Source organism: Haliotis cracherodii, unplaced genomic scaffold, assembly GCF_022045235.1.
Source record: "Haliotis cracherodii isolate W230 unplaced genomic scaffold, xgHalCrac1.p SCAF_24, whole genome shotgun sequence".
Lineage (NCBI taxonomy): Eukaryota > Metazoa > Mollusca > Gastropoda > Lepetellida > Haliotidae > Haliotis > Haliotis cracherodii.
The window spans coordinates 2,458,437-2,468,757 of NW_027266280.1; the positions used below are offsets into that span (position 1 = coordinate 2,458,437).

At 37.8% G+C, this 10,321-nt stretch overlaps 1 protein-coding gene across 1 annotated transcript; it reads left to right on the top strand.

Moving 5' to 3' along the window:
* Positions 1–481: 481 nt before the first annotated feature.
* Positions 482–8,133, top strand: LOC139472567 (uncharacterized). The gene is made up of 8 exons (XM_071255038.1): positions 482–665; positions 3,142–3,252; positions 4,115–4,339; positions 4,963–5,134; positions 6,450–6,565; positions 6,922–7,072; positions 7,756–7,860; positions 8,127–8,133. Exons 1-8 carry the CDS (start codon positions 482–484, stop codon positions 8,131–8,133), a joined length of 1,071 nt encoding a protein of 356 aa, XP_071111139.1.
* Positions 8,134–10,321: the final 2,188 nt, after the last annotated feature.

A 10,321-nucleotide genomic window follows, 5' to 3' on the forward strand; every position in this document is an offset into this window, starting at 1 on the left:
TGTTTATATGACTGCTATCTAGTTAGTGTCACCAGCTGATCCTGTTCATATGACTGTTATCTAGTTAGAGTCACCAGCTGGTCCTGTTCATATGACTGTTATCTAGTCAGTCACCAGCTGATCCTGTTCAAACGTCAAAGTCAGTATGCAACTATCGTTGAGGTCATGTCACACTGAATCATCATAAAACAGGACAAACTATCTTATATTTATGACTCCTTTTATAATTATCTGCCTTTATGTCTCGACTGTTCATGGTAATCTGATTTACACCAACGATTGTGTCATGTCCTTCAACCAATTCAAAATATATGTCAAACAGACAAAACCTGAACCTTAGCATCTGTTTCAAATCGCAAAAAATATGCTGCAGTTTGCACAAATCTTTATCAGAATCAATTACATACAGTGTGGTAGATATTACCACGTGCGTGCCTATAATAACTCTGGAGGGTGAGGCGAAAAGTCAATCGGAATGAACATGACGATGTTCTACAACGGTCTCTTCATTGTCCTCCTGTCTGTCCTTGTACCATCACTGGGATCTCAACCTGGACCAGATGAGCTCCCCGACAAGCTTCAGGACCTCTTGACTCAACTAGAAGACGCTAAGGCTGAATTCCAAAGTATCTTTGATGTCACCAATGAACAGTGTCCATGTCAGAGTAAGTAAATTACATTTGTGAAAAAATAGAACTACAACAGCACAAGTCATGGCCGAATTAATCAATCAGCATCCTAGTTGTAAAACGTTTCTGCTGTCATTCGTTAACAGTTAGTCCTGATTAAGTTAGACTATTGCCTTTCGGAAATGGAATAAAGTTTAATTGTAATAGAAGTTTTGTTAAATTGATTAGTTGCCCAATACTCTCTCCGTACGTATAGTTGTTTATCATATAATGGATAGGTGAAATATGTGCTTTCAATAGGCTACATCAGCTTTTATAAGTTTTGTTTTAAGATTTCAATGGTCTTGTAAAGTTGTTGAATTCACTTTGTGTTTGCATTACTTACGTTTATATATTCATCTGTTACTTGGTATCCCTTTGTTCAGGGTGTGCAATTGGTGATTTGATACCACTCGTCGCTTTTTGCTGAAATACTACCTATCTCTGGTTAACTATTAACTCACCGAACTTGGTTCTACACACGTAATGCTTTTATGACCTGTCAATCGATGAGCTTTGTTGTGGATGTAATCTTGAGGGTAATAGATCATATACACATTTTCTCATATAAGATAGAGAAGGGCATCAAAATCGGAAGCTAATGGAATGTTTATGCATCACCCAATACTGGCCTCCACAGGAGATATCAAGCGTTATTTCCGAGTAGATATCGCAACAATGAAATGGTTTTTTTCAATCACAATGCAATGCAATGCAATGCAAACCATTGTGAAGTCACTGATTACCATGACGTCAGTTTCGAATAACATCATTTATCACCAGTGATTTGCAATGATATCAAAACTGAAAACGCCTTACACGCATAACCACATAAGGGCCCGTCTGGTTGACGTGGAGTTTGTTTGAAGACTAGCTATTTTTTCAGCTGTATCTGCAAAACCAGATTTATATCAATATCTCATGTTGCAATTATTTCTTTGTGTTGCAGCTGTCCTGTAACGTTGAGTGGTGATTTGTATGGTTTCAATTCACAAAATATATGTAATCTAAGATTTCAAAGACAGTTAAACGATACATTGAATGCTTTAATCTCAAGCATAATGTGCTGAAACCAAATATCGGGACTGGGAAATATTTTTTAAAGTTTTACTTTAACAGTTAGAGTAGCTCTATTATTTGATTTCACATTTTTTTAAAAGGATAATTTCATCAATTCAAGGCAATTATATTGATATCATATCCCCATGCCCAATGCATTTTGTCTCGGCAGTTTCATGCATACATATGGACTTTTTCGAAACCAACTTTTTAAGACAACTACCTATGTCCAAATGATGGAAAATTATTTCAGCATCAGATATCTCCATAATCTTGATAATGAACATTTTAACTTTTCCTTTGCTCTGCAGAACAATGTTTATGATATAATAGGAACTGTAGAGATTTCTTAGGATTATCGAAATGATTTTGTCACTTTTATTCAATTATACTGAATTGTTCCCTTTTCTGTCATATTTGATCATACTTGTTCCAATTTATGGAAAATGAATAATTACAGATTAATACACAAAAACAAATGATTGATATTGTACTGTAAGCTGATTATAGAATCTTAGAAATGGGTAACATCATAAGTAAACCAAGCACTCGGAAAAACGATAATATGCATTCCTTTCTTTTTGTCCAACGTGCTTGGTAGTCGTTTTCTCCGAATGTTTGGACGTCTGGAAACTGTTGTGCTGTTTCATATACATACTTGACAAATGTCAATCAAACTTCTATCATGTTGGAACATCTTAGTTGTTTCATTGGTAGGCGGCCCTTGAAGATCTGGGGTAGAATAGGTCTTCAGCAACCCATTCTTGCCGTAAAAAGGCGACTATGCTTGTCGTAAGAGGAGACTGACGGGATCGGGTGGTCAGGCTCGCTGGCTCGGTTGATGCTGAGTGCGGCTTTTAACAACATGAAGTGAAACGAAACTACCACAAACAAACCAATACTTCTGCGGCATAAAACAACAAACCGACCAAACCATTGGTAGGCCTTGGTTGGTTTTGTGACTTCCGTTCATTTTCTCATTAATCATAATTAGTCCATCATCTCTGGTGCAACGATTGCTTATATCAATTAATTCTACAATTGTTGGTATTAGAGACACATGTAATATAATCTCTTTCGATACACTTTACTCCATACTTCATATCATTTCATCAACATTTTATAGGTTGGATAAACATTGTCTAAACATCACTTTCTAGGAGATTTATAGAACCAATATGCCATAGTACATAAGAGAAGCACTGGGCCCTTTCCAGAGAACGTGATGACATCTTATTTAAAGCGGAAAGGGCTACAATTGTACATGTTTCAATATTTACAGGCGTGTTAAAGTTCCAAGTTCCAATACATGAACGGCTGATGACAGCACTATCTGCATCCTCAATTAACCGGGACAAACACAAAGTGATGGTTTATAATAGATAACAACAGTTACTCTATATTTCTGTTTTAGTTCCAGGGGATTGCTTTGAAAGTGATCTCGAAGCCCTCAACAGCACACTTTGCGATCTTATCAACGATCTCACAGCATTGATCGGGGATCAACCAGAAGATTGTCCTCCACGTAAGTAGAGAAACGGACTAAAGGCACAATCGCAAAGAGCGTTCATCTGAACCGCCTTCTTGTTAGGTCTTTGTTGACAAAAGAGACCAGATGATAATACGTTTGGGCTTACAGTCATCAGAAATTTTGAACTGACAAAACCAGTATCCTCCAAGTAGGTAGAGAAGCGAAATAAAGGAAAACTCAAAGAGATCGTGCATTTGCAATCTGCACCCTCCTGTTTTTGTCTAAGGAGACAAGATTGGCATGTGAAATAACACAAAATACTTTTGAGCTAGCAGTGCTCAGAGTACTAAAGAAAAGAAAAGTCCAAACTCAGACACATTATTTTTATTTATTCATAAATCCCTTTCACCACGTCATTCTGTACGCGTGTAGTACTTGTACATGTGAATAACTGATGTGATATCTATTAGGATCATCTTCACTTTTGTAATTGTAGTACTTTAGGAAATCGCATGATCTATCGTGCCAAGTTGATTTCATGAATTATAGTGCATGTGTACATACGTTCTCTTCTGACGGTTTGTTACTGGTAACAACATAACAAAGTACAAAAGTGTATCAGTTGTCATTTGTTCTTCGAAAACATTTTATTGATGCTTCCCGCTGGCCCTTTCCCCTCAAATGAGTAGTCTCAAATTCTTTTCGTCCATCAGAAGCAAGCCTTGATAACATATTGATTATTTATCTGGGATACCATAATAACTATTGCAAACAATATGGTAAGGCTCAGCATGAATAAGTAAATATAACTCAAAACATACTAAATATTACTGGAAAAGGTAAGAACACATTTGTGCATTACCAGACCAATTATTCTATCTTAAATGAACAAACATTCTGCTATGTTGTTTAACAGTCGAAGGATGTGCTGCGCTTGTTTCTGGATTCTTTTCATCTGCAATTGCTGTGGTTGACCCAGTTGGGACAATCCTGCCAAATATAGAAGCGAATCGTGTTGTCGAGCATCTAACAGTTGATGGAGCCAATAATAGCGATTACTCCATCTATTACATCAGCAATGGAGTCGTAATCACGGTGAATCAGCTATCCCTTCCCAGTGAGAATAACACTGAAGAATTCGGTAAGTCATTCCACCCTCAGTACCTGATTCTTGCCAATAATATACACATCAAACATCAAACTAATACTAAAATGTTCATACCATTTTCATTTTGATTGGTTCAAACTTCGTGTCATGAAACGGATAGTCTGTGATCTAGGTAAACATTTCGTTGTATCTTCATTATTTAATATCGATGGCCCAGTTGTCAGAGGCGCCGCTAATCGCTCTGCAGAGGTGTGTCCTTGGATACGCCAGAATCCTATGATTGCAGTTCGAATCCTGGTTCGCCACGATTATGTTTCTAGGTTTATAATAATCATACCCATGCTCGTGGGTTTCACCGAAATGGTAAACGTCTGAGACTTGCATCACTTCGGACATTGCTCCAACATCAAGCTGGCACGCCGTGATATAACTGGAATACTGTTCAAAGCGGCGTTTAACCCAACTCTCTCACTTACTCACAGATTGCTTATGGTTATGAAAAGGGTTTTGTCACTTTTATCTACATGTAAGAACCTCAAACAATCTTATAACAAGCACTATAGATAATCACTAGATAATTGACTGATATTGACAAAATGCTTACAGAATAAATTCGATTCTATGCTGAGTCATATCTTTGTCTCTGCCCTGTCTAGCTTTATCTACACCTGGAACAAGAGGGGTAGGCATTGCTTATCTTGATGATCAAATATTCGTCGCCTTCAGGAATTTCTTTCCAACTGTCAATGCCCTTGTGTCGATTTCTGGTGGAAGTGCGACGAATCTTCTCAATATTTCCTGTCCTGGAACTGTCAGAACTTATGATGGGTTGGTATCATATATCTGTGTATGTTACAAACTACAACTACTGAATGGGATGTTTAACATTAAATGGGCACTCGTATCTCAGCCATAAATTGACGCGAAATATTAGACAGTAGTACACAATCAGCAAAGTATCACCTATTTTAGAATAAAACCTACTAGCTAAAACCTTCTATCCCACCTTATATATGGATATTTGTGTTAAATTACCAGTTTAATACGTGCAATACTCCATCAAGGAACCAGAGCTAGCGAGAAAACTATTGCACTCTATATCTATTCACAACGTACCAGTTGCCTCATCATTTACTTCGAAAACAATTATTTTCAGAATACTTTCTACTTTTGGTGGTGATAGTAGGGGTTTAGCTTAAGGACCAGAAATAAATGACATCAATAACACAAATGATGTTTTACATTGATAAATGATAGTAGCTTTACTGCACCAAAGGTACTAATTTTTTAAGTATAAAAATGTATTACATTGTACATGATTGCTCTGGTGAACTGACTTTTTGAAATGGATTAAAACATTAAGCAAACAGAATTTTGTTAAGAAAAACGGCGATGTTCTTTCAATAAGACGGAAGCAAATCTAAAAGAAAAAGAAATGTTGAAACGATTCCAAAGTGATACATATGTTTGGGTTAAATGTTTATATCCACCAGACGATATATTGTTAGATTGTCTCGTAAATGACTGTATCCATCTCAACATGTTACCTTTTGAAAGCAACCCTTGTCGCCAAATCATATCGCAAGCCTTTTCAATATCAAGAAGGACGTAGAACGTGTTCTCCTGACAGACATGTATCAATGTCTAGCCCCACATGAGCCAAACAGCCAAAGCAGCTATCTGCGCGTTCAACCTCAGTTAAAACCGACGCCAGTTCACTTATTACTATTTTTCACGGATTTATTTATTTCCCTTGAAAAATCTATGTGAGATATGATAGACTTCAGTGATTCGTCATGGCATATGATTACCGTATTCGACGTAATAAGCGCCAACGGCGATATTTGGCTGGTGAACAATTCCAATTAGCACCCCTTCCGATTGATCAATGTACACAAGACGTATTTATTCGTGTATAATACGTGTCTTATATGCATCCTCAATTATGGAAAATTGAATTGTGGAAAAATATATCTGTCGTACATAAACATTTCAAGCTGTCAGCATAACCCACGAAATTTACGATCTTTCAACTCAACTTTTGTTTTTCACCAAAATAATAATCAAATAAGAGCCCCCTATTTTTAATATGACACAATGCTAGAGTGATATTCCATTAATTACCTTTTCTTGTCCGTTTAAGGCGAGTGTATTTCGGCAATTGCAAAGAAATTCAAAGCATCAACTCAACAGGTGACAATTTGGAAACCACAGTGAAGTTTTCAGTGAACATTCGTTCGTTTGATGTCATTGACCAAGGTATGGATCGTACAGCATATAGCTTAACCTTGAGAATCAGGACCTCACTGAATTTTGCAAACAGAAATTTGCCTATTTCTAAAACATGGGTTAAAAAGTATTATCAATCCATATGCATTTGTCAACCCTAAACCTAGACAATACCTAAGACCCCTTTCCAAAGTTGATAATAACTTCTTAACTTTCTATTTGATCACAGTAGACTCAGTTTCAGATGACATGAAACCAGACCAATGCTGTAGTTATTTAATACATATATGCCTGAACTAACGTAAGATAAGTTGACAAAATGCTCCATGTTATTCTTTGTAATATAGCTGTCATTAACATATGGCTTGACACCTTTTCTTCGAAAGATAACACAGTGTTTTGTGATGATACTGGTGCGTTATGGATCTACAACGATGCCACCGCATGTTTCAAGCTGCTGGACTGTAATGTACAATGTAGCGACGTCAAGGTCAACCCCTGTTCATCGCTTGTCTACGTGGCCTCCAGTTCTGTCAGGTAAGCAGGCAATTTTACCCGGCGGTTTCATTTGCTCTTAAACACCGTCCACAATTAGTACCATTTAGTGTCACTAAAACTCTGATATTTTAGATCCTGATATCTATATGTTTGATTGATGTAAATTATTGCCTCGTATGTTGCACCATTAGTCGGGTATAAGATGTATCATGGAGCACACTGGTGTACAGTGAGCATTTTAATAAAGTCCAATGTTTGCATCAACCTTCAAATACTCTAAAATCAGTCAAGATGTAGAGCGTCGCTCATTCAACTTTGAAAGCTTAATATAACTTCAATATATCAAATTATGTATGTCTTAACAACACATCTATTATTCGTGACAGTTGACTCCATGAGTATCAGAGTATTGTGTACGTACTGCGTATTGTGTATTTCATGGGCTGCCAAGTCCACGTTCTGCGATACGTTCTTGTAACTTAACAACCTGGATGAAATGGTATTAGTGTTGGAAAATGAAATTGTTGGTCGTTCCTGAAATTTGAAAGATTGTGCGACATTTTGCGTTATGTGCATCGACTTATTTATTTAACTTCTTTTAAGAACACCTCGATTGACTGGGTCAATGAGTGCCAAAGATCTTTTTATAAAGCAATCCTTATTTGGTCTTTACTGGGAAACGATATACAATGATAGTAACAAGCACAGGTTTGATCTTTCAGCCATCTCAGCATTTTCAACTCCACATCCTGCGAGAAGGAAGGAACTTTGAATTATACCACGTCCGTGGCCGCTGCCGAACCGAAGCTCGAGTTCGAACCATCCTGGTACGTTAAATCACAACAGCAAAATCACTGCATATAACATGTAGCCCGGGAATTCAATGACCGATTTTACTGCATCATTTAAATATTACGCTCACATACACCATATACAGAAAAGTAGCAATCATGTTAACTAAGCATATATCCTCTTTTTGAAGGTTATCCCAATAAATATCGTTTTAAACTGCAATATTTCATCCCGTGCCAAATTTGTATTCACGGGTGACAATACCTAACATTAAAATTATTATATACTTTGTTTACTGCAGCCCCTGATAAGCAGAGTGGGTAAGTTATTATCTTTAAAATCATAAATGTGTCACAGTTTCATGTTACTGAGAAACAGAAGAACTTTATCAGTTATTTCTTGTTTTATAAAAGTATCCACAATCATACAAACAGGAGTGAGTGACTGGGTTTAATGCCGCTTTTAACATTATTCCTGTTACATCCCAGCGTATCTGCTTAATTTGGGAGGGAAGCTTGAAGTTATATAGGCCTCAGACGTTGAAAGCCACAAGCACAGAAATGATGCTGACAAACGAAGATACATGCTTATGGCGAACCAGGATTAGAACCAAAATCATAGGTTTCTGGTGTGCCAAAGGGACGCAACTCTGCACAGCGATTGGCCGCGCCTTAGGCTACTGGGCCACATGTACCCCCAATACACACAGTGAGGAACATGATAGTTATGTTCTTGCCTGTACTCTTGTCTTAATCATATACTTCTCCTTTCAGAGAGACCGACCGCTGCTGTCTCGGAAAGCAATAAAATGTGTAGAAGGCATTGAGACCAAACTGTATTCAATAAACCTTTTGAACACAATTCACATCTTTAGTGTTTCACTTTTGATTACAAAACTATCACTAACGACCTTGACAGCTAATTTAGCAACTTGAAAACGTCAGTTTATCTCAAAATGGATGGTGGAACATTAGCCACAGCCCTCTGCTCAGTTGTGTATAGATGCCAGCTGAGACCATATATCACTGTATTAACTGTCACATCGCCCATTATAATACAGGGCTTAGGAAGCTGGTCATGGAGAGTTTGATGATCGGTTTGCTAAAGAGATGTAGATGTAGATGGCGGAATGTAAAGAGAGCACAGAGTAAAAAACATGTGCATAATGATACGGGGCCACATGTACCCCCCCCCCCCCCCCCCCCCCCACCCACCCCCACCCCCCACCCCACCCACCCATCGACAAGAGATTTTGAGATTGCTGTTTCTTCACACACGCCACAAGAATAGAACCACTACGGTCACGAGTGACATTTCACTTCTCCACAATGCTTTTGAAATAGCAAACAGATTCAATTTTAAAGGTAGTTTGTCAGCAGCCTCGATCACCAGGAATACGGCCCATGAATCGTAGTTGTTGGGAGTGTTCCCAGAATTATCATCTTCAAGACGCCTTTTTTTGTCATTGCGAATTGAACCAGGTTGTTGGGTAGACATGGTAAAAAGAAAAGTGTTTCAGCATACCTGCTCCCCACCCAACATGGAGTGTCAACAAGGACAGTGTTGTAGCGCATCGGATTTCCAGCATGCAAACACCGGGGATACAAGGATGTTATACTCCAGCAAATACGACTTGAATAGCCATATTTGTCCATCAGATGTAGTGCCAGGCTGGCTCAGTCCATGACAAGAAAGTGGAGACACACTCTAGATGCACGAACACAAAAACTCTGAAACGCTCGCATCACAAGGAATTTATTGTCAGTGTCATATCGTTAAACGTTTCACACGGAAAGTTTCGTTTGCATCACGAACTGTTAACGTTGGAATGATGCTTCCATTGACGAGGTGACATGGTGACAAGGTTTAGAAAACTACAATACAAAGTAAAAGAAGTTTAGTGTGTGACATTTAGACCTTAATTTTCTATATAAACATGTTTTTGACATTTCTTAAAATGTATGCATTAATTTCACTTTTTCAACTCAAGAAGGACATATAAACGCATTTACCTATCATCACAAAATGTCAGAAAGACAAAAAGAAAACTTACATTTGTGATCCAACATACTTTCATACAGACTGTGACAATCGGCAGGCAACATGGAGGATCACATAGCACATGTACATCTAATGCATGGAGATTGTGTTCTCACACATGATCACATGACAAAAAGAAGTTGAAACTGAGGCTTCAATATACATTTCAGATAATACAAAAAACTCATAGCTGACACCTGGGTTAGAACTCACAACCAGCAACCGTTCTGGAATTCAAGTCTTCATCTATATCCACTGGACCACAGAGAAGCATCAGAGCTTTTGAACAAATTAACATCATAAACCTAATCAAAAGAAACAAACTTTCATCTTGGCATTTTCACACACAGAATACAGAGGTCAATATCACCAGATTGGCCCATGAGCCACCGCCTTCTGGCGTAAAGCTCATTTTATTCCATCCAAAATTGTGAATTCATACAAGTAAAGCATGAT